The 25135-nt window shown below is 39.7% G+C and overlaps 1 protein-coding gene across 1 annotated transcript in view; it reads left to right on the forward strand.

Annotated features, from left to right (window-relative positions):
- DCC (DCC netrin 1 receptor) overlaps window positions 1–25135 on the forward strand; it is a 958218-nt gene that overhangs the window by 815901 nt on the left and 117182 nt on the right. The window contains exons 16-17 of the mRNA XM_073343560.1: window positions 20419–20514; window positions 24279–24517. Coding sequence (XP_073199661.1) covers window positions 20419–20514; window positions 24279–24517 — 335 coding nt within the window. The remainder of the gene's footprint in view (window positions 1–20418; window positions 20515–24278; window positions 24518–25135) is intronic.

Here is a 25135-nt window from a genome sequence, read left to right on the forward strand (position 1 = left end):
CTATCCCTGGCACAGCAGCATACCAACAGACCCAGACCCTTTGTTTCTCTCCCTCCTCCCAGCTTTTGAAAGTATCTTGTCTCCTCATTGGTCATTTTGGTCAGGTGCCAGCGAGGTTACCTTTAGCTTCTTAACCCTTTACAGGTGAGAGGATTTTTCCTCTGGCCAGGAGGGATTTTAAAGGGGTTTACCCTTCCCTTTACATTTATGACAGGCAGAATAGGCAATGTATTCAGTAGTGCACTAGCGAAAGGCTTACGATCCAATATCTTGTAACCCTAAATTTAGTGATGGTCAGGTAGGGGAGTGGCAATCACCAAGTACCTGAGCTGAACTTTAGTATTAGAAATGTAAGCAAAAGGAATTGATGTAGACATTGCAGGGATGGATTTTAAGTGACAGGCCACAACTTAATTAAATTTAAACACAGGGGAGGGAATCACCCGCCCGTACCAGGCATTTTAAGTGCTGGGATTACAGGGCTCCTACTATCTAACCCATAACTCGGGGTAGGCTCTCCTCAGCCAACCCCTAGGACTCACTCACTCTTCTGAGTTCTACCACCCACTCACTCTATAACACGGCACAAGGTACTAAAAGGGGGAACCTCCGCCCTCAAAGGCCACAGGACCATCCCTATCCCATTAGCACAAGGTCCATCAGTAAAATCCCAGGTTTTTTACTTCTGGCCACAAGTTGCAATGAACTAACATCCTTACCAAGTACTATCAATAATTAAATACTGTTCCTATTTAACTTAACTGTGTCTCCAAGATGCTGTGAGAAGGGCATAAAAATTCTCCATGCCTCTGCCAATCTGGTCCTTCTGAGAATCAAAAATTCCTTTCTGACCCCCAAACTGGTGATTGGTCAGATCCACAACATCTGCAAAACACAGCTTTGAACTAGCAATTCAGGACAGAGAGAGTGGGGCTGCTGGAACAGAACACAAAGAAGCTCCATATGGCCTAGGCTAGGGTTTAAAAAGGGAGGGTGAGGACCCAGTCAGCTTCCTTCTTCCCCAAGTTAGCCAATAAGTAGCTAGACATTTTTAAAGTAGGGGGATCCTGCAACTCCTCAGTAAGTGTTCTCCTCCTTCTCCTGTTCAAGATGCAGATAGGTACCAATTTCAATGGGATTAGGTGCCTATGTACTTTTCAAAATCCCACTAGGTTTCTATCAGCAGCATTAGATACCTCAATACTTTTACAAATCTGGCCCTAAATCCACCAGCTGGAAGCAGTAGCAGACTCATCAACCTCTTAATGGGCTATCCATTAGATGGAGCCAAAGACCCACAATCTCCCGGAATAGGTTATTTTAGCAGGTCCAATAAATACATTACTTTATTTTTCTCAGTGACTGGCAATATCACACCAAAATAGGTGGTTCTTCATAATATGTGATCTCCCAAACAAAACATTATGCCTTAATCTGTCTACCTGCACCTCATCTCAGGTTTTCATGGACTTTTAGTATCCCAGAAGTCTTCTTAATTACCTAATCAGCCTTCAGCTGCTTGCTCCAGAAGTAACCCAAGCAGTACAGTTTGAATATTGAATAAATCACTTCAAAAGCATAAAGGACAGCACTCACTTTGTCTTAATAATTGTTGGGGGTCCCCTTTCTTGTGGTGATTGCCTTGAATATGATTGGCGGGTACTAACACTTGAAAGTCAGCATAAATTAAACAGAGTGATTAATCCCATGAGAAAGTGGTCATACTGCCTGGGAAATACTCTTCTTGGGCATGTCAGAATATAAAAATCTGGAATGACTTCAGCTTTGTAAGTGAAGAATTTGTTATATTTTCTTTTGCGGTGTTTGAAAGATATTTGTGTCAGTCTCATAAATTTCAGGTGCAATCATCCACTGCTCTCATTCAACCTCTTCTGTGTCAAAAGAATCAGTGGTTGACTGATTCCCAAATGAATAATTCGAACAAGAAGGCCCATTTGCAATGTGCTCTCTTTTTTCCCCCTTATGATTATAAATAGCAAGGTTATTGCCTGATTAATGGATGTTTTGACAAATGCTCAATACTGGAACTTCCACACATGCCCATTCTAATCTTTTACGCATAAGTTACAATGATTTTTGTACTGATGCAACTCAAAAGGCATTAAACCTTGTAATGAGATGACTGGGCTCACTTCCATGGAGCTTTGTGTTAAAACTTACTCATGAAATCAAAAGTGAAAAAGAACAGGAAAGAAGCATACCAGAGTTTACTAAATGTGCGACTATCGGCAAAAACTTTGAGTAAGTGAAAAACGAATAAGTCTGGCACTGGAACAACTGATTCACTATGATAAACTGAATGAAACATTTTATGATCTTTAAAGCTTTATTTCTTTGTTAATACCATATGTGAGAGAGCAAATAAACAATACTTTGGTGAGCATATGAAAGGACAGGCAGTGTGTGCCAAAGTATAGGGTACTAGATTGGGAGCCAGGTGATATGGGTTCTAGTCTCAGTTCTGTAACTGACCTGCTGGGTGACTTTTGGGCAAGATACTTCAACTGTCTCTGCCTCAGTTTCCCTGATAATGATGTTTCCTTTTCTTTGTAAAATACCCTGAGATCTATGTGTGAGGAGTACGATATAAAACCACCTGTTACGATTTAACTGTTGAAAAAACTCTTACTAATCAAGTATCAGATGAACACAGTATTGAATTTCAGTAAATTAAAGGAATGTGAATTTCATTGTTTAAAGTACATCTTTCCCTTTTTACCTATTTATGAACAGAAGAAGAAAACATAATTTAGGAGCCAAAATCTCAAAGGCTCATAAGTACCTAAATCACTTGTGAAAATGAGACTTTGCTGCATTCAGAGTTGCAGCACCTATGCCTAAATACATTTTAAAAATATGGACCTTCATGTCTAAGCGTCTTAAGAAAGAAATCAAATTGATCTCCTTGAGCGTGATGGTAATGTAGGAGTTCATCTACAAGCACATGAAAGGGTTTCTTTGGGAAACAGGAGTACACACCTTTAAATATTATTCTCTTTTTAATGTAAACCTTTGATGCTTTTTCACCACCCCTGGAACTGAATCTCCTAAAACACAGCCCTCGTACATAATCTAGATAAGGACTTTTTAAAGAATGTGGGGTTTTTTTCTGATTTAAACTGCTCAAATAAGAACTTCTATTTTTGACTTCATTCTTCCCTATAAAATAATTTGTACATTGTTGGCACTATCTACAGGTAAATCCTGGTTTTAAAAATCTCCCAGGGATATTTGAACACTTCATAAAACTGAGAGTTTCAGTTAAACTTTGCAGCATCAAAACTAAGCTCCTGTGTTGCTTTTAGAAGGATAGATGGAAGAGGGACTCCACTACTGTGGAGTAGAGCAGCTCTATGGAAGTTTTTGGTTCTCTTAAGCCCTATAGAGCTTAATGGCTCTGTAGGACTGAAGCTGCCCATCTATGGAAATAATGAGCTCCACAGTGTAAGCCTAGGGGATGTAACCAACCTTTGTTAACCAGTAGTTTGGAAAACAAGGGTTAAACTGTAAATGATAAGCATCAATACTACTAATAAAACTCACACAGAGAAACATTTTAACCACACTTACATGCTGTAGTTCTATGCTTTTCATATACCACTCCTGAAGGAATTCTGCACGCACACACACAAAAATTCTGCACACAATATTTTAAAATTCTGCATATTTTATTTGTCAAAATAAATCATCATACCAGTTTCAATTATCTTGGTAATTTATTTCAAAATACCTGTCAACAAGTATGTCTGTAACAATACAGACAATGAAAAAGGTTCAGGAAATGTTCTTTTTTAAATTTTTTTGACAAATGGATTCCTTACTAGGCATATTAATAAAGAACTTTGAGTAATAATTCCTTTAAACTACAATACAGAAACACATTTTGTGCACTCCTCAGAAGCAATGCAAAGGCTTGGGGGAGTCAGGGGTAATGGAAGAGCCGAGGGAAAGGGAAGTAATTGCTGGGAAGGAGGCTGGGTGTGAAGCTGGAGGCTTTTGGGGTGTGAGTGGGAGAAGTATGGAACAGTTTGGGGGTTTTTTGGGGGGAGGGATATTAGGGATTAGTGGAGCCTTCCTCATGCAGACCCTAACCTCTCTCATTCAATCAGGCACCTCTGCCCCACCCCATGTCTCCCTGCACCCTCCCTTCCCCTGACCTCATGTGTCCCTGCACCCATCCTCCATCCCCATGTGTCCCTGTACTCCTGTCTCCGTGCACCCACTCCCCCCATCCCATGTGCCCCTGCACCCCACTCCCATTCAGCCTCTGCCCCAGTCTGTCCCCCTCCACTGAACCACAGTCTGTGGCCCCCCCAGAAGCCCCATGTGCCCCACTCTGTCTGTCCCCCATCATATGTGCCTCCTCTTCTGGCCCCGCAGACAGGGTGCTTAGGGAAAGGAGTACTTGTGGTACCTTAGAGACCAACCAATTTATTTGAGCATAAGCTTTTGTGAGTTACAGCTCACTTCATCGGATGCATACTGTGGAAAATACAGAAGATGTTTGTTTTTATACACACAGATGCACTGTGTATCACTACAAAAAGTTTATATCACTACAAAAGGTTTTCTCTCCCACCACCCCACTCTCCTGCTGGTAATAGCTTATGTAAAGTGATCACTCTCCTTACAATGTGTATGATAATCAAGGTGGGCCATTTCCAGCACAAATCCAGGGTTTAACAAAAACGTCTGAGGAAGGGGGGGAGGGATTAGGAAAACAAGGGGAAATAGGTTACCTTGCATAATGACTTAGCCACTCCCAGTCTCTATTCAAGCCTAAGTTAATTGTATCCAAATTGCAAATGAATTCCAATTCAGCAGCCTCTCCCTGGAGTCTGGATTTGAAGTTTTTCTGTTGAAATATCGCAACTTTCATGTCTGTAATCGCGTGACCAGAGAGATTGAAGTCTTCTCCGACTGGTTTATGAATGTTATAGTTCTTGACATCTGATTTGTGCCCATTTATTCTTTTACGTAGAGACTGTCCAGTTTGACCAATGTACGTGGCTGAGGGGCATTGCTGGCACATGATGGCATATATCACATTGGTAGATGTGCAGGTGAACGAGCCTCTGATAGTGTGGCTGATGTTATTAGGCCCTGTGACGGTGTCCCCTGAATAGATTTGTTGGCACAGTTGACAACGGGCTTTGTTGCAAGGATAGATTCCTGGGTTAGTGGTTCTTTTGTGTGGTATGTGGTTCTTGATGAGTATTTGCTTCAGGTTGGGGGGCTGTCTGTAGGCAAGGACTGGCCTGTCTCCCAAGATTTGTGAGAGTGTTGTGTCATCCTTCAGGATAGGTTGTAGATCCTTGATGATGAGTTGGAGGGGTTTTAGTTGGGGGCTGAAGGAGACGGCTAGTGGCGTTCTGTTATTTTCTTGGTTAGGCCTGTCCTGTAGTAGGTGACTTCTGGGAACTCTTCTGGCTCTATCAATCTGTTTCTTCACTTCCGCAGGTGGGTATTGTAGTTGTAAGAACACTTGATAGAGCTCTTGTAGGTGTTTGTCTCTGTCTGAGGGGTTAGAGCAAATGTGGTTGTATCGCAGAGCTTGGCTGTAGACAATGTATCGTGTGGTGTGGTCAGGGTGAAAGCTGGAGGCATGAATAGCGGTCATGGGTAGGAATGAAACTACAGCATTTGCTCAAGAAACTCCCTGAAAAAGCACAAGATCAAATCCGCACAGACACACCCTGGAACTCTGACCTGGGATATTCTATCTACTACCCAAGATCCATAAACCTGGAAATCCTGGGCGCCTGATCATCTCAGGCATTGGCACCCTGACAGCAAGATAGTCTGGCTATGTAGACTCCCTCCTCAGGCCCTACGCTACTAGCACTCCCAGCTACCTTCGAGACACCACTGACTTCCTGAGGAAACTACAATCCATCGATGATCTTCCTGATAACACCATCCTGGCCACTATGGATGTAGAAGCCCTGTACACCAACATTCCACACAAAGATGGACTACAAGCCGTCAAGAACACTATCCCCGATAATGTCACGGCTAACCTGGTGGCTGAACTTTGTGACTTTGTCCTTACCCATAACTATTTTACATTTGGGGAGAATGTATATCTTCAAATCAGTGACACTGCTATGGGTACCCGCATGGCCCCACAGTATGCCAACATTTTTATGGCTGACTTAGAACAACACTTCCTCAGCTCTCGTCCCCTAACGCCCCTACTCTACATGCGCTATATTGATGACATCGTCATCATCTGCACCCATGGAAAAGAAGCCCTTGAGGAATTCCACCATGATTTCAACAATTTCCATCCCACCATCAACCTCAGCCTGGTCCAGTCCACACAAGAGATCCACTTCCTGGACACTCCAGTGCTAATAAACGATGGTCACATAAACACCACCCTCTACCGGAAACCTACTGACCGCTATTCCTACCTACATGCCTCCAGCTTTCACCCTGACCACACCACACGATCCATTGTCTACAGCCAAGCTCTGCAATACAACCGCATTTGCTCTAACCCCAGAGTAGGGTGGGGCAATAAACACCCATTTGTGTTTATAAAAACAAACATCTTCTGTATTTTCCACAGTATGCATCCGATGAAGTGAGCTGTAGCTCACAAAAGCTTATGCTCAAATAAATTGGTTAGTCTCTAAGGTGCCACAAGTACTCCTTTTCTTTTTGCGAATACAGACTAACACGGCTGCTACTCTGAAACCGGTGCTTAGGGAGAGAGCAGAGGCTGCATTCCTCAATCAGCTGTTTCGGTTGGTGAGCGTCTATCCTCTGTTCTCGCACCACAGCAGCCACTGGTGGGTGAAACGCATAACTCTAGTGCCTCTCTGGCAGAATGTATTTTTTGCAGAGGAAAAAAAATCTGCTAGGGGACACGAATTCTCCGCATGTGCAGTGGCGCAGAATTTCCCCAGGGGTAATATACCCTGTTAAGACTACAAACTAGTGGTTATGTATAACCGGAGTTTCACTCCTTAAATGAATGTTAAATGGAATTAGTTCCCCTACAGTGCTTGCAAACCAAATGTTGCAGATTTGCAATAACTGTGAGGAGCAGGAAGGTGAAATTGACTAGAAAAACAAAGTGAAACTTACTAGATAGTTTTTGTTTCCTACACTGAATGAAGTGTAGATCGCAACAAGAGTATAAAAAATAAATGGTAAAAAGTGAATTAGAGTTATTTCAAACTCCTTCACATTAATCATCTATCATATGTGAGTAGAACAGTACAAGAAAATTCTGGGATGTGTTAAATTTGATTTAGTCGCTCTTCAATGTGTTGCAACACTACATTATATTTTACATTGTATTAATTTTGGCTGAAATCTGCTTCTCACCAGTAGAGCTTGAGTAGTCAGGATCCAGGCAGGATAAATGCAGATAAATTGGTGAGGTGAAATCCACTTCCCAACCAGCCAAAGGCTCATGGTAGCAATAGCAGTTGTACCCAAGCCAACCTGCTCACAGAGGGTGTTGAAGCCACTGGTTCAAAGTAAACCTGGAGCACATAGCATTCTCCCCATCACATGCCTCAGTGCTGGCCTATGTGGAGCCAGTTCAGAGACCCTTTCTGAGGCACATGGAATGCCCAGCTATCTCTGCAGAGTTGTGCTTCCTGCGGCTACCATGTTCCCTTATGGTCGTGCACTATAGTTCTGTGTCTATCCATTAAACATTGGAGATCACATCATTGCTCACAGAATGAGAGCAAAGAGAATATCAACAAATACAAGCAGATGAAGCACTTGAGATCTGAAGTTATATTTTAATGAACATAACATAGGGAACATCAAAGGACTTCACCTCCCTTTTAACTACAGATTAGATTAAATTTGACCCTCATACATAAATGAAGCAAATGATTATTTTGGTTTGCTGCAAACCGAGAGTGAGAGATCTCTTCATTTTGTTTAATCTCTGCAGATGACAGTTCTGGATTCCAACAAAGACATGAAAGGAAATGAAAGTGTTTTTTTTTATTATAGGTTTAGGGTTTTTCTTCCCTTTACATTTTTTTAAAACAAAATGGAGCAGTAGAAATCAAACAAAAACATGTTATGTTTTATGCAGCTCCACTTTCTCCCTCAAAGATCAAATTAAAGCACAGCAGCAGCAAGAAAAAGCATTTCAAAACTCCAGGGACTGTTCATTCTATTTCCTTCCTCTGAGAAATGACTGCAAAATGATTCATTGCACCAAACATTACACAGACTGATTTTTCTTCCTTCTTTCCTTCTCCCTGTATTGTGGCCTCAGATCCTGGTTTCAGTGCAGAGACCCAGCAGCATCTACACTATGGCTTAGGTTGGCTTAACTACATCTCTCAAGGGTGTGACTTTTTCACACCCCTGGGTGATGGAGCTAGTTCATCCTCTTTTAGGTGTAGACAGGGCCTCACTCTGGGGCAGAGGGTCAACACAAGACATATGTGCTGCTTCAGTCCTGGTCTTGAGTGGTACAGAGGCCTTGTCCTGGCCTTCAGCCAGGGTGAATTTCTGCCAACCTGTGTAATGAGGCTTGGTGCTGGATATCTCCACAGAGCCCGTGCTGGATATCTCCTCTCAAGCTCCTACCACTCTGGTTATTGTTCTTATGCTTGCAATAGTGTCTTTACAGAAATAGTGGGTCAATAGAAACCAGGGTCCCATTGTGCTGGGCACTGTTCACACACATAATAATGGACATGCCCCATTTTGAAGGTCTTACCATCTAAATGGGCAAGACAGACAAAGGTGGGAGAAAGCAAGTATTATTACTCCTTTTTCTGAATGGATGGGCAGACTGTAGACCAAAGGTGGACACTGCAGCATGCACAGGCTTTCCCTCAAACCCATATTTCTCACATGAGCTCCCAGAGTTTGCCTCTCTTCCCCATGCACCAAAATCCTGCAGCAGTTGCTGAGTCTGTCTCCTCACTCATCGAGGGCAAGATTTGAATCCTCGCGAGAGTGAAAGAAGAGAACGGCAACTAAAGTTGAGCAGGAGAACAAGAGACTAGGGCAATGCTGCAATGTAGCCTAGTGACTAGCGCACTGGATAGAAATTCAGAGGACCTGCGTTCTATTCCTGCCTTTGCTATTAGCCTGCTAGGTGACCTTGAGAAAGTCACTCATCTCCCGCTGCCTCCATCTGTAAAGTGGGAAGAATGACATTTACCTCTTTCGTAAAGCACTTTGCTCTCTAGTGGTGAAAAGAATTATATAAGAACTAGATTTTAGTAGTAGTGTTCCTTGCAGCAGCGCAGAATGCCAGAGAATAAACTCCTTGGACCCAGTTTCCTGCATAAATGAGACAAATATCACAAAGGAATAATTTAGTTACATTACCAAATGGTAATAATCAAGTGACAAGTGAATTTTCTCAAAGATTTGTTATCTCTACCAAATACAGTGGTGTGCCCTGATGCAGAGCAGAGCAAAACTGTGAAATAGGTCCTAAGTACATACATTCACATTTCCCTGAATGCAAGTACCATTTCTGTGAAGTCAGACAGCCTTTTCCTGCTCCAAAAGTCTCAGTATTACTTTCTGTACATGTACCTAAAGAAATCCTGCACAAAGCCAAGTTTACACTACGCACACAGTGAGTGCATTTTACGAGGAAGCCAGAATGCCTTGTAGATTATAGTTATTCATTTTTAATTCATTTGTCCATATATCTTTTGCTTTAGTTTTTGCTACACCGTTTAACTTTTACTGATTTCAGCTGTGTTTGTAACATAAATTCCAAACACATATGCCATTTATTTTTGTAAACTTATTTAGCTTTATAACTTATACAGTATGCACTGAACTTGTAATGCACTGTGGGAGTTGTAAAGGTTCATGTCTCCACAGGGGAGGAGACCTATTTCTAAGCATGTTCAAGTTACAGTCATTCTTTGAAAGCCTGTACGCTTTGTTATGATGCACATAGGACATGACTCAAGAGAAATCAGTGAGCAGGTATATTGCATGATGAGATGACATCTTAAAAGCTGCTGTATACATGGGATTTGCTCTTGATGGGATCTCCTGAGCTGCATTAAAATTAATGCAGATGATTGTTTAACAGAGAAGAGAGAATTTATAATGAGAATCAAACTCCCTAATTTTTTAGAAACAAAGTATTTCTAGAGGCAGTACATGTATCTCTATATATACACAATTGACTCCAATATATTGTGGCACAATTAACAGCCAATCACAATGAAATATTTTAATATCATGAAACTCACCAGTTGAAAGTCATGTTACTACCTCAGTGCCTTAGGATTGTTTGTTGTCTGAAAAGACACACTGGCCCTGTGGATATGCATACATCTAATTCTCATAATGATTCATTGACTGTCTTCGGAAGGCAGGGAAGCAGAGTGCTGAAGGAGTCATCCAAGTGAAACGTTACTATACAGGTCACAGAAGAGGCCAAATCCTGTGGTACTGACTCCAGTCGAGGAAAGTCAGTAGGAGGCCTGCCTGAGTAAAGACTGCAGAATTTGCTCCTATAACACTCCCCATTACATCTTTAGTGGATTAGGTTAATAACTGGCATTGGATGAAGAACGGAGGGCAAGCTTGGGCCTTTCTGCAAAACAGGTGAGCCAGGACCTCTCTCCACCCCCTGAATCCCTGGGCAGCAGCAGCATGGTAACACTGCAGTCCCTGGGCACCATTATAAATTAAACGTAAACACTATTTTTTAAATGTAACCAAGTGTTTATATACTATTATGTTGTTATTATTTGTATTACCATAGCGTCTGGATGATCCGACTGAGACCAGTGCCTAGCGCACCTGGGCCCTGGACAAACATATAGTGAGAGGCAACCCCTGTACAAAGAGCATAGCCGCAAAGAGGCTAAACAGAGAGGAGACAAAAGGTAGCAGAATGATTAATGCCATTTTACAATCAGGGAACTAAGGCATGGAAAAATGAAGTCTCTCAGGAAGTCTGTGGCAGAGCCAGGATATGAGCCCAGGTGTCCTGAATCCCAGACCAACGTTTTAATCATAAGATCATTCTTTATCCTCTGCAGCAGGTTTGAAAGTTCAGCCCGTCATATTTTGATAGGCCAAAACATTCAGGCTTGAGTGCTCAATTCAGGAGCCTACATTTATATTTAGGAACCTAAACAAAAGCCACTGATTTTTTTAGGAGGTTCACACTCTCATATCTTCAGTATCTCAAAAATCAGGCCATTTACTTAGGTGCCTAAATAGGTATTTAGCTGGTTGAATTTGGGCACCAAATTTAAACCTTTTGGCCTAGGAAAATATTATTGGCTGAATTTTCACATCTGCAGCCAAACTTCAACCTTCACTATTTGTAGATGCTCCCATTGCTTACAGTTTTGTGCACAAATCCTTGGTTTTTCATGTACACAAATAGGAGAAAAGGAGTACTTGTGGCACCTTAGAGACTAACAAACTTATTTGAGTCTCTAAGGTGCCACAAGTACTCCTTTTCTTTTTCCAGATACAGACTAACACGGCTGCTACTCTGAAACAAATAGGAGAGTTAGACCCACATTTTATAGACATGCAGAAGAAATGTTTGAAGTATACCCTATAAGGCTAGTTTAAATTGCATTGTACTAACATGTTTTTTAAATACAGTAATTTCCTCTCTGTTATAATGCAACATACAATTTAACAGAAAGATGAAAAACAAATGCAAGTTCTAGTATATTACAGAATGGCCAATATATTGGTAGTTCTTTTAGTTTACTGAAAATGTGTTCAAAAGACATATATTTCCATTTCATTTGTAATAATAACAATTATCACTTAAAGTGTTCCTTTGCCAACCAAGCAAAAATTCCAAATCACCTGGCCTACTTTATTCACTTTAGTGTTGATCTTATCCATCACTGAAATGCAACCATTTCTGAGGTGGAAGGTGGTTTGTATACAATGCATAGCAGAAGTTAAAGGCAGAAAGTAAAAATTAATTTATCTAGCTGTAACTACAGGAGAAGTTTAGGTAAGAAGAAATTAACTTCTTTGAGCATCACCATGACATGTTGTTAATGCTATGCTAATACAATATTTTATAAAGAGAACAGCTAATATGATTAAAGGCTGCTAATAGGATTAAAAGATTGTTTCTAAATAGGATATAATTTTCTTATACTGGGTTCAGGTCTACTTTTCAGTCTTGTTCACAGGGGAAAGGATAAGATTGTGCAAGATGGAGAACTTGTCAATCTTGCTGTTTCTTTGTAATCTCACTGCACCTAATGGCGGTGAAAATATGTTGAATCAGGGCTTCATTGTAACATTAAGGCACATAGACTCATAGACATGTAGGGCTGGAAGGGACCTTGAGAGGTCGTCTAGTGCCGCCCCCTGTGCTGAGACAGGATCAAGTATCCCTGGACAATTCCTGACAGGTATGTGTCCAACGTGTTCTTAAAAACCTCCAATGACAGAGATTTCATAACCTCCCTTGGAAGCCTATTCCAGTCCTTAACTCTCCTTACTATTACAAAGCTTTGCCTAGTATCTTACCTAAATCTCCATTGCTGCAGAATAAACTGATTACTTCTTGTCTTACCATCAGTAGACATGGAGAAGAATTGATCACAGTATGCTTTACAGCCTTTGACATACTTGAAGACTGTTATTTGGTCCCCCCTCTTTTCTCAAGACTAAAATACCCAGTTTTTTAAACCTTTTCTCATAGGTTAGGTTTTATAAACATTTTATCATTTTTTCTGGCTTTCCTCTGGTCTCTCTCCAATTTGTCCGCATTTTTTCAAAAGTGTGATGCACAGACCTGGACAGAGTACCCCAACTGAGGCCTCACCAGTGCAGAATAGAATGGGACAGTTACCTCCCGTATCCTACATACGACACTCTTGATAATACATGCAAGAATTATATTACCCTTTTTCACAACTATATCACACGGTTGACTCATTTTTCAATTTGTGATCCACCATAATCCCCAGATCCTTTTCAGCTGTCCCGCTGTCTCACCAGTTATTCCCCACTTTCTATTTGTGTATTTGATATTTCCCTCCAAAGCGTAGTACTTTCATTTGTCTTTCTTGAATTACATTTCATTGATATCAGACCAATTCTCCAGTTTGTCAAGTTCAGTATGTTTGTGTTGGTGGTGGTGGTGCACACCCATGCTGCCTCAGAGGAAACTTCAAGAAGAAAGCAGAATCCCTCCCTGGGCTTTCCAGCCCTCAAGAGAATCACATCTAGTACTATATTCCTACAGGTAGTGCAGTGAATTCCCTTGGCATGCTTGACCAGCTCTGCAGCCTTCACCATATCCATCTCAAAGAGCAGATGTATTCTGCATAGAGTAACTTGCTATATCTTAGCAGTTTTCTCCGGAGCCAGAGCTGAGTGCCTCCCATTATGAAGAAATTCCTCCTTATTTTACAGAGAGCATTCTTCAGATACACACTGAGTTGTCTCAAAGAGCAAAATCTTGAAGTAGGCAGTGACTCAGACTCTTTTGCTCAAATTACAATGGTGCAGCTTACTGAGTTGCTGCATGTGCTGGGAAACCTTTGTTCCAAACCTGGGCTCTCAACATCTCAGACGTCCATAGCTCTTGTCAATCTGGTTTTCAACCTGCATTTGGCACTTGTTGTATTGCTTAATGATCTCTTTCTGGCAATATGTAATGCTGATGTCAGTAGATTTGTCAACATATGTTGATACTATTGGTCATTGCATGTGGTTGTTTCACAGACCTAAATGGGAGCAGATTGGACTGCTTTTTGGTGGCTTTTTCATTTCTCTCTGAAATAATTTTAGGTGCTTCATTTTCTGCCCTGAGGGATCACTCACGTAGGATTCCACGTTATCACCCCTATCCTGTTCAAGTTATACATGGGGTTGTTAGTAGGGCTGAGGCCTGGGTTGAAGTGTTTCAGTGTGCTGACAACACTCCGCTCTCTCTCCATGTCATTGGACTCAAGGGGTGCAGATAAGGTTCAATCCAGAGAAAAAGAAGTGATGTTGGCAGGCTGAGATAGGGAACTGGAAGATATGGAAAACAGAATGGGCCAGATGCTCAGGTTATGTACCTTTTGTGCCACTCAAATGATTCAAAGGAGCCATAATTCTGCTGTGACTGTCCAGTATAGCTTTCCTCTGCTGGAGGGGAACTCCCTCCTGTGCAGCTGGGCCTTCCATCTCCACCCCAGGTATAGAAGAGGTGGAAGATGGGAGGGGAGTTGTAAGTGGCTGTGATGAAGCAGAGGTCTCTACAGCAACGCTTCACAAGCAAGGGGGCCTAAGGGCATTATATCAATGGCACAGCTTCAAAATTCCCTCAAGCAGCTCCTCAGTATCATCCAGGTCAGCCCCCCTCAACTCATCACATTTGCAGTTTGGATGCTTTGTTAGAATCCTTTTTCTTGTTAAACAGTCATATGGCAGCCATGACCAAGATAGCTGGAGTTTACCTGCCCTTTCTGCAGACCTCACTACGATCCTCCAGGCCTTTGTCTTCCCAAGAGTAGAACACTGTAAGAAGTTCTACACAGGGCTACATCTTAAAACAACTTGGTACAAGAAGCTAGAGCAGGAGGTGGCAGCCTATTTGTTAATCAGGCTATCTTGTCAGGAGCACATTATACCAATACTCTGAGATCTGCATTGCTTCTCAGGCAGAGTTCAAGGTTGTGGGTTTGATGTGTAAAGTCCATAATGACTTGTGACTTGCCTATCTGATAGACTCCCATTTAGGGTGACCAGATAGCAAGTGTGAAAAATTGGGACGGGGGTAGAGGGTAACAGGAGCCCAAATTAAAAAAAGCCCGAAATGTTGGGACTGACCCTATAAAATTGGGACATCTGGTCACCCTACTGCCATTCTCCCTGTGCCTTACTGCGACAGTTGAGATTGGTGCCGTTACTGGAGTTAGAACTCCCTTGGTATATGAGAGAAGGTACTGTTGGCAGGGAATTCATTTTGAGGGCTCTTGGCTTTGTAATTCACCTATATTATTATTTATTCATTGTATTACATTAATATCTTCCAGTCCCAAAGAGATTATGACCCTGTTTCTGACCAGACAAAACAAAAGAGAGACATATAGCTGGAAGGTTTCAGAGTAGCAGCCGTGTTAGTCTGTATTCACAAAAAGAAAAGGAGTACTTGTGGCACCTTAGAGACTAACCAATTTATTTGAGCATAAGCTTTCATGAGCTACAGCTCACTTCTTTGGATGCATTCAGCAGAAAATACAGTGGGGAGATTTATATACATAGAGAACATGAAACAATGGGTGTTACCATAACACTGTAATGAGAATGATCACTTAAGATGAGCTATTACCAGCAGGACCGGGGCGGGGGAGGGACCTTTTGTAGTGATAATCAAGGTGGACCATTTCCAGCAGTTGACAAGAACATCTGAGGAACAGTGGAGGGTGGGGGGGGGGAATAAACATGGGGAAATAGTTTTACTTTGTGTAATGACTTAGCCACTCCCAGTCTCAATTCAAGCCTAAGTTAATTCTATCCAGTTTGCAAATTAATTCCAATTCAGCAGTCTCTCACTGGAGTCTGCTTTTGAAGTTTTTTTGTTGAAGAATTGCAACTTTTAGGTCTGTAATCGAGTGACCAGAGGGATTGAAGTGTTCTCTGACTGATTTTTGAATGTTATAATTCTTGACGTCTGATTTGTGTCCATTTATTCTTTTAAGTAGAGACTGTCCAGTTTGACCAATGTACATGGCAGAGGGGCATTGCTGGCACATGATGGCATATATCACATTGGTAGATGTGCAGGTGAATGAGCCTGTGATAGTGTGGCTGATGTGATTAGGCCCTATGATGGAGTCCCCTGAATAGCTATGTGGACACCATTGGCAACGGGCTTTGTTGCAAGGATAGATTCCTGGGTTAGTGGTTCTGTTGTGTGGTGTGCGGTTGCTGGTGAGTATTTGTTCAGGTTGGGGGGCTTTCTGTAAGCAAGGACTGGCCTGTCTCCCAAGATCTGTGAGAGTGATGGGTCGTCCTTCAAGATAGGTTGTAGATCATTGATGATGCATTGGAGAGATTTTAGTTGGGGGCTGAAGGTGATGGCTAGTGGCGTTCTGTTATTTTCTTTGTTGGGCTTGTCCTGTAGTAGGTGACTTCTGGGTACACTTCTGGCTCGGTCAATCTGTTTCTTCACTTCAGCAGGTGGGTATTGTAGTTGTAAGAATGCTTGCTAGAGATCTTGTAGGTGTTTGTCTCTGTCTGAGGGGTTGGAGCAAATGCGGTTGTATCGTAGAGCTTGGCTATAGACAATGGATCGTGTGGTGTGGTCTGGGTGAAAGCTGGAGGCATGTAGGTAGGAATAGCAGTCAGTAGGTTTCTGGTATAGGGTGGTGTTTATGTGACCATCGCTTATTAGAACCATAGTGTCCAGGAAGTGGTTCTCTTGTGTGGACTGGTCCAGGCTGAGGTTGATAGTGGGATGGAAATTGTTGAAATCATGGTGGAATTCCTCAAGGGCTTCTTTTCCATGAGTCCAGATGATGAAGATGTCATCAATGTAGCGCAAGTAGAGTAGGGGCATTAGGGGATGAGAGCTGAGGAAGTGTTGTTTTAAGTCAGCCATAAAATGTTGGCATACTGTGGGGCCATGCGGGTTCCCATAGCAGTGCCGCTGATTTGAAGGTATACATTGTCCCCAAATGTGAAATAGTTATGGGTGAGGACAAAGTCACAAAGTTCAGCCACCACAGTTGGAAGGTAATAGTAAAATGTGCATCTCAGGTAACAGTAAAACGGTCACATTTTTCAGGGTAAGTAGAGACTCCATCTTTAGTCTGAAATATCCCAAAGGTATTGAGTTTCAGGGCACTCTTCAAAGCACATGTATTGGGTAAGCATTTGGGAAAAGCTGAAATGTTAGGTGGGAGGGGGAATTTGGGAGTAGATTTGAATTGAAAGATTAGGGGTTTGTGGAAACTGAGGTGGGGGGAAAAATTTTTCTTCTTGTATGATGGTTGCTGTTTTGACACTGGTGTTTTTAACTGGTTTGGATTGTATTTTTTAATTGTCAAGGGTGCCGAGTGTCATTTTAAATATTTATATTTTAAAACCAAATTGAATACAGAAATAAAAAACTCAACTCCAGAGTGGCCCCATAAGTAATATTAATATACAGTGGGTGCAATTTAAAAGGCAACATTTAGCCATGCAACAGTATTTGACTTTACTGTAGTGTTTTTTAGATTCAGAATAGGATGTAGCTCTGATATTGAGCTCAAATACCACAGCATTAGGGTTTAATAATAAGAGTTTCTGCTGTAAGCTGCTTGAAAGTGACAGAGGAATAAAGAAGCCCTGGTGTGTTGGTGAACCACAGGATGACTATGAGCCACCATTGTAATGTGGCTGTAAAAAAAAAAATCAAATGTGGTCCCAGGATGTTTGCCATGTTTTGTAGCTGTGTTGGTCCCAGGGTATTAGAGAAACAAGGTGAGTGAGGTAATTTCTTTTATTGGACCAACTTCTGTGGGTGAGAGAGACGAGCTTTTGAGCTACACAGAGCTTTTAAGCTACCTTCTTCAGGTCAGACCTTGTACAATGTATTAATTTTCATTGCAGGTCAGAACTAAAGAGCTCTGAGTAGCTTAAAAGCTTGTCTCTTTCACCCACAGAAGTCGGTCCAATAAAAGAAATTACCTCACCCACCTTGTCATCCCAGAATTTATCAGGCAAGTTATTTCCAGTAGAGATAAATTAATACATCACACAAGGCACTGGTAAGACTTCATTTGGAAGACATTTCTGGTAACCCTATGAGCAAGAAAGGTAAATTCAAACTGGAATAGTTGCAGAGAAGAGTTATTAGGATAAACAGGAGAATGCAGATCCTATTTGATGAGAGGAGATTAAACAAGCTTGCTTGTTTAGCATAGCAAAATGAAGGGATATGATTGATCTCTATGAATGCATCTGGGCAGAAACTCAAAAGAGAGGATGAAGACCTATTTAAAGTATGGTAAATGTTATTTTTTATTTTTTTAAATGAGACCTAGTCTATTACTTATTGTCCTAATTAGCAACAGACTTCACTGAAACCTCTGAACTTTTCTTGTTTGTTACTCAAAGCCATAATTCTTTTCCTCACAGCCAAATATCAAACCAAGTTCTCTTGAAACATGATCCATGTTTGCTAATGAGACCCTCACCCAAATTAGTTAAAATGTGAAAGCAGGAAAGTATCATCTGTGTGTGTGTGTGTGAGAGAGAGAGAATAAGGGATGGTGGATAATAATTTAGAGCTCGATAGACAGTTGTAAGGAAGAATGTGTTTGATGAATATAGCTTCTGTTTATGGATTTTCTGTGAACAGATCACATTTTTCTGCAAAGAATTTGTTTGAAATTGTTTGCCAAATAATTCCTAGGAATAATTTTTGGTCAGTAGATTATTTGTGAGCAATTAATTTCAAGTATTCAATATTGGAGGTTCAAGATGTGTTTTGATTCAACATGTAGATCACATGATATGTTTCAGAGAATAACTTGTAGAATCATACTGTAAAATTTGCAAAATACTAAGCAATTTTTTAAAATTATAATAACAACTATATTTTCATATCGAACCTAAAGATAAAAAAAGTCAGGTACCCACAAAGATTAGAAATCTAAGATAGTAAGGTAGTGTATCGCGGAAATCACATGCATATCTATATTACGTTTCCATGAATACTAAATAATTTCATCATGACGAATGATATTACACTGAATACCAATTGAAGTAATCACTGTGGAACTCTTAGTGTAGAGCATTATTAATGGAGAATGCTCCAGTCATTCTTTAGCCACTTTTAAAAATTTAGCTCTTTTTGGAAATGAACAGAGCATCTACCTGAATATTAAACAAATATGTCACAGTTTCTGCTCAACATAATATTAATTACAAAATTCGGGGGTACTAGCAACACTATACAATACATTGTTAATTATTATTATTTCATTCAGTATAACAACATATATCATTCCTAACTCATTTAATATTAATGTGGATAAAGTAATTATCCACAGCAATTCCTTTGTAATGTTACATTAATTCATGTCTCCTCACTTAAAATCATTTGTTTCTGTGAAATAAAGAATCTCAAGAAAGTGGTTCCCTATGTTTGGCCCATATGTGAGCATGCAGCATTCTTGGTTAAAATTTACATCAATACAATAACTATCAACTTCCCTACTGAAGAAAATGTGGCCCTGAAGGTATCACTTGAGAACATGCAGCAGAATGGATTGTTTTATTTTCTTCTGAAAACAGTAGCAAAAAGTATTACAAAACTGACCTATTCTGTTTCTTTCTTTTCTTTGGGGGAATATATTTAGAATATTCCTATTGCAATCTATGACACAGAAAGCTATCAAAGAATATTCATGTTGCCAAAAGTTAATTCTTGTATGTCAGTATTTCTGTCCTTCACATCCCACACATTTACAGCATAGCTGGATAGCTTTGGATGTATATCCCTGGATGATTAGTGGTCTTCATTAGTACAACAGTTAGTAAATTATAAATCGCTAACTGCACACCAGAGTGATATACAATGTCTGAGCTTCAAGTCAGGATGCCAGCATTATTCAGATAGCTCAAGGCTTGATAAATTCTCAATATTAGTAAGATCAACAGTAGTAAAATAGCTATTACCAATAAATTTTCTGTCACAAAGTTAGTGAGTGAGATATACTCCTCAGCAGCAATATAGGAATTATAATGGTATGTGAGTTGTTCGAATTTTGGTTCAGAACAAAATCTCCAGCAAAATGGTGGTGGGGGGAACATTTTAAATGCACTGACATGCATTTCAAAAAACAAGTCAGATATATAGTTAGCAATCTTAAAATCTTGGCCTCAAATTCTTCCCCAAATACACTGCCTGAGTACCTGGGTGGTGAGCTGGGGACCTCATCAGGGGTTGGGAAAAAGGAATGTTTCCTATCATTGAAATGGAATGGCAACCACAGCATCCGTACTGACAACTTTCCTTCCATATAGGGGCCAGCGGATCCAATTCCTGATGTATCGCTAAATCCATACTGCATAGTGACACAAAGCAAAACCCCATGCAACATGCAGGGGGAGTGTGAACTCCATGCAGAGTTGTGTATCAGTAGTTACTTCTTGTGGAAGAAAAGGCTGATCTCGCAGTCCTTACTCAGGCAAAACTTTCATTGAATTAAATGGGAACTTTGATTAAAGACTGAGAAAGGACTATAAGGTTGGTCCTAAATTAGAAGCCTGAATGGAATGAAACCAAAAACATGACAGCTTTCTAAGCAGCTCTATAGCTGTTGGTTTAGTTTGAACAGGCATTCACTTGACATATTTTTTTTATTTTTCATGAAAATGCTAATCCAGTCTGATTCAGAGCATTGATTTTAACAATGTGTGTTATGCCTTGTTTGTTTTTGCCTGCAGAGCCAAGTTCCCATTATGTAATTTCTTTAAAAGCCTTTAACAACGTGGGTGAAGGAGTCCCTCTCTATGAAAGTGCCACCACTAGATCATTGACAGGTGAGTTGGCAATGTTGATTTTTATTTTGTTCCATATCAGTTATCATTAGCCTTACCTACATATTCGGCAAACTATTTTGGGAAGCCAATAAAGAAAGAGCTCTTCAACATCCAACTTTCTGCTAAAATAAATCATTATTATTTTTCCACCCCATTTTAAATGGTTGAACTACATGGATATAAGATAATGAATTAATTACACTTTCCTGAAATATATTTTACAGCAGTACATTTTCATTAGCTGATATAAAATAATGTAATGCTTGCACATCCGTTAGTAGTTTGATTGAGTTGGCTTGGGAGCAGCATGAATCCCAAAGCAATTTGAATATCTGAAGATCAGGTTAAAATTGTAGCTGCTGTAACAAATCAAGGACAGAATTTAATTATTTTCTGTATCTCTTATAATTTTTGCTAAGTTTAAATTAATTAATTAAAGCCAAGAACAGTCACAGACATAGATAGGGTCAGGTAGCCAGGTCTCAGATAAGATGAAGGAAAGTATTGCAAATAATTAATGATGATATAAACTCACACAAAACAGAATACCCAGTATTAATCAGGCTACTCACTTACCATGCAACATTTTTCTTCATAGATGTATTCTTCGTACAAAAAAACAGGGTGCCACTAAGTTTAGGGTTCCTTTGGTGATCTTTGTACGTGTATGGGGTTGGGGGATGAGTGGGTGAGACTGAAGAGAGCTAACAAAAAAAAATACAAAAACAAAAACGATTTTCCTCTGGAGTGACACCATCATTTGGTAGTTTTTCCTTGTGTTTCACCCACCATGTTAAGAACTTCCTCGGAGGAAGGAAGCTTATGTCACTGAGAGCAAAAGGACCATTGACAGACAGATTGACTAGGGTGAACCATTAAGGATAATTAAATCAAATGGCAACACTGTAGCTCCAAATGGAAAACCATCCATTGTCCGTATGTTTTTGTGAAGTATTCCCCTAAGAAATCTTGGAAAGTCCTAAAGGTGGGGAAAAACATTCAATGTAAAAGCAAAGACAACTGTGAGAAACCGTATCCAGATGTAATATCTAACAGTGAGCATGTGACTTCAACATTGTTAATATCGCTTCTGGTGTGGTATCTGAAATGGTCAGTTCTTCCTGCTAGGCCTGCGAGATTAAGTATGTGTCTTTTGAAATCTTTATTTGATTAACTTGGTTCAAAATCCATGTGTTGTTTTTGTTTGACCTTTTGTTTCATGTTGATGCTAGATCAAGAATTATCTATGTGTAGCCTGTGGGAATTTTTTTTTAATGTATGTATGTATGTGACCTCTCATAAATGAAATGTTATCCAGATGTGAAAAAGGTATGTCAAGCTTGGATTCTACTTTGGTGAATTGACCCAAGGACTCTCTACAAGTATGCCATTTTGCAGCTTCTCTTTTACTTCTAAGAGCAGTTCTAACAAGGAGCTTCCTATCTAATCTCTTACCCCTCTGGATGCAGCTTCTGAAGCGGGTCAGTGCCATTGGGTCATTCATGGAAGAACATTTCAAAAACTACATTCAGCAAAGTGAGAAGCATTTTAGTTGAACTCCCTGAGTGGTTGTTGAACTGACTTGCCCTGAATGAAAAAGAAGATTTAACTACTGTATTTATTTCAGTGCATAAGAATTGTGTATATATAGACAGATATAGAAATTCGTGTGTGTGTGTGTAACATATAATCTCAAATGATGTGATAAGTAAAATAAGATTTAAATGAAGCAGAAACCTTTTTATCTAGGGTATGCAATTTCTAAATGACAGATGTCCGAACATGAACAGCAGCAAATAACTCTGTTTTGAAAAGTGGAGGAAGTGTTTAGGGACCTATTTTCAGACACCAAAGGATTATAGAAATTCCACCATTTCTCAGCTCAGTGATGGCATGTGTCAAGAACTGAATTATCTTGATTGAATCTAATCATTTATTTTGCAAGACGTAGTCTTTCTTCATGATCCTCTGTACAACAGAGCTTCAGAATTCAGTATGTCACTATGGGGAAAGAAAAAAGATGCAGTGTTTTATTTGCCAAAATACCGAAAGCATATTACCTTACAGCATTAACTATGTAAGCAAAAAAGAAACAAAAATGAAAAGTGTTCATTATGTCACTGTTTATAGACAAATCTCCTTGAAAATTTCAGTTTAGAACTGGGAATTGAAATCTTAAGAGTAGCAATATTCTTTGTGAATAGGCAAAGAAGTTTCAACCCATCCTGCTATGCAGAATGTCCGAATGAATTTTGGAACCGTAGGTGAACTACCAGATTGCTCTATATTCCCAAGCATCTATTTTCAAGCTTCTAAAGAAGCTGATGATGAATGAAGCAGCAACAACAGCAGCAATAAAAGGCTTATCTAGTTGCTCATCAAAAATTTTAAACATGCTTTTCTCCTGTATATTTTATTCCAAAGTCTGTGACCTCCTGAAGTCATAAATAATTAATTACAAAAAAAAAAGTGATCAAAGAGTGTCAGCAGTTTGACATACATATAAAGCTGACAAACTGAAGTAATTATCAATCGGGAAATGTCAGATTAATTTGTGCTTTGATTAATTACGTAGTCTGTTATTTTGGAAAAAAAATGGTGGTGTGTGCTGTGTCATAACTACTGCTGCCTGAAATTTTTGGTTGATAAAATCATAATCTTGCTTTTAAATTGCAAATATATATTTTTAAAAGGTAACATTTTAACATAATGACTCTGCTCTGACCAACATTTTCTGCATTAAGAGGTAGTATTTTAACCACTTAAAACTCAGAGGTTAAAAAAAAGACATGCAATCCAATTCTCCTATCACATTGTTGTAAATCAGGGTTAATTTTGTTGAAGTCAATTCAATTACAATGAAGTGAGAGGAGAATCAGGCCCATGATGTTTTAGATAGCATTTGGCTAACTGCCAAGTATGGCTTTCCAATATGGAACTGCATTTTTGGAAATGGAAGCAAACTTTTCTGTATAATAAAACCAACCACAGATTGCCTCTGTATGTTGTACTAAGTTCACCTACCTCTGCATATCATTATGTTCAGTCTATTGATCTGTCTGAAGGCAGCATGATCACCAAATGCATAAAAGAAGTGTGCTTATGTCTCAAGGAGGAAACATGCTCAGAGATGAAAACAACTATCCACATATCCATACCTGGATGCACACATTTATCATGCTGGCATTCTTAAATCAACAAATGGGGACCTCCATCTTAGCATTAAAATTATGTTCTCTTTTGCCTGACAAATGTTTAAGCAGATGTAGAAGTGCTCCTTTGAATAGCATTAAAAGAACAAAAGAAGCTGCAGAGAGAGAGAGAGAAAAGCATAGGTAACTCCTACACACATCAGAGTGTCTTTTAGAATGACACTATTTTGTACGTGTTTTTAATAATGTATCATTTATGTATTTCTTTTTTCTACAAAGTAAATCATTTTAAGGAGAAACAATGCATTTCAACTTCATTTTGGAGCCAAGAAAAGAAAGCACACCTGGAAGTATTTGAACAAGTCATACAAAATAACATTAATTGCTAGTTAGCTTTATTTACAGTAATGTAAGTGAAATATTGTGTGTGTATATATATATATATATCGGTATTATCTTTTTCAATTAATGCCTCTCTTTCTGTTCTTCTCCTGTTCCCCTCTCATCATTTAACCCATTGTGATGTGTATCCACTGATGATTGTTTTGTTTTGTTTTTGTTTTAACTGCTATTCATTTTTTTTGAATGCTCATTTGGTGGTTTTTGACCCAGATCCCATTGATCCATTAGAAGTTGATTTTTATCCTTTGCTTGATGATTTCCCTACCTCAGTCCCAGATATCTCCACCCCCATGCTCCCACCAGTAGGTGTCCAGGCTGTTGCACTTACCCATGATGCAGTGAGAGTCAGCTGGGCAGACAACTCTGTCCCAAAGAATCAAAAGACTACTGAGGTTCGCTTTTACACTGTCCGTTGGAGAACCAGCTATTCTACAAGTGCTAAATACAAGGTGAAGTTATAAAGGGATATGAATTGAAGACCTGTGATTTCTTGTGTTCGTATTTTATTTGACAATAACCTGAATCTACCTATTCTGTACTTCACTCAGGAAAAACGCCCAGTATAGTCAATGGGAGATTTGTCCTGAATAGCAAGCATGTTAATAGGGCCACAAATATATATAGTTGCGGTTTTTTAAGAGTATTTATTGGCCTGAAAATGCCACACTAAAAATCTAATTATTGAAGGTTCTCATGTTTAATTTTACATATTGTATGTAAGTTAGAAAGTCATTGATTGGACAGCATAATACCCAAGAATGAAACTGGGATGCCAATTTCAAATCAACCACGATGTTGGAAATCCCTGTTTTATTATATTAGCAACAAACACTCAAAAAGCACCAAGTGAACAGGAAACTTCTCAATTTGGAAATAGCCTGTAATAGGATGAATATCCTACTGCTTGTAAATGAAAGATGTTTTCAAACACTAATGCCAACAAAATATTAAAATGTATGTGGGATAGGAGAGAAAATAATAATTAATAATCTGAAAAAATAAACTCTATCAATTTACATACTATAGTCAATTCATATCCTGCATCTTATAATGTCCAAATCACTCCT

This window comes from Lepidochelys kempii, chromosome 5 (assembly GCF_965140265.1).
Source record: "Lepidochelys kempii isolate rLepKem1 chromosome 5, rLepKem1.hap2, whole genome shotgun sequence".
NCBI lineage: Eukaryota > Metazoa > Chordata > Testudines > Cheloniidae > Lepidochelys > Lepidochelys kempii.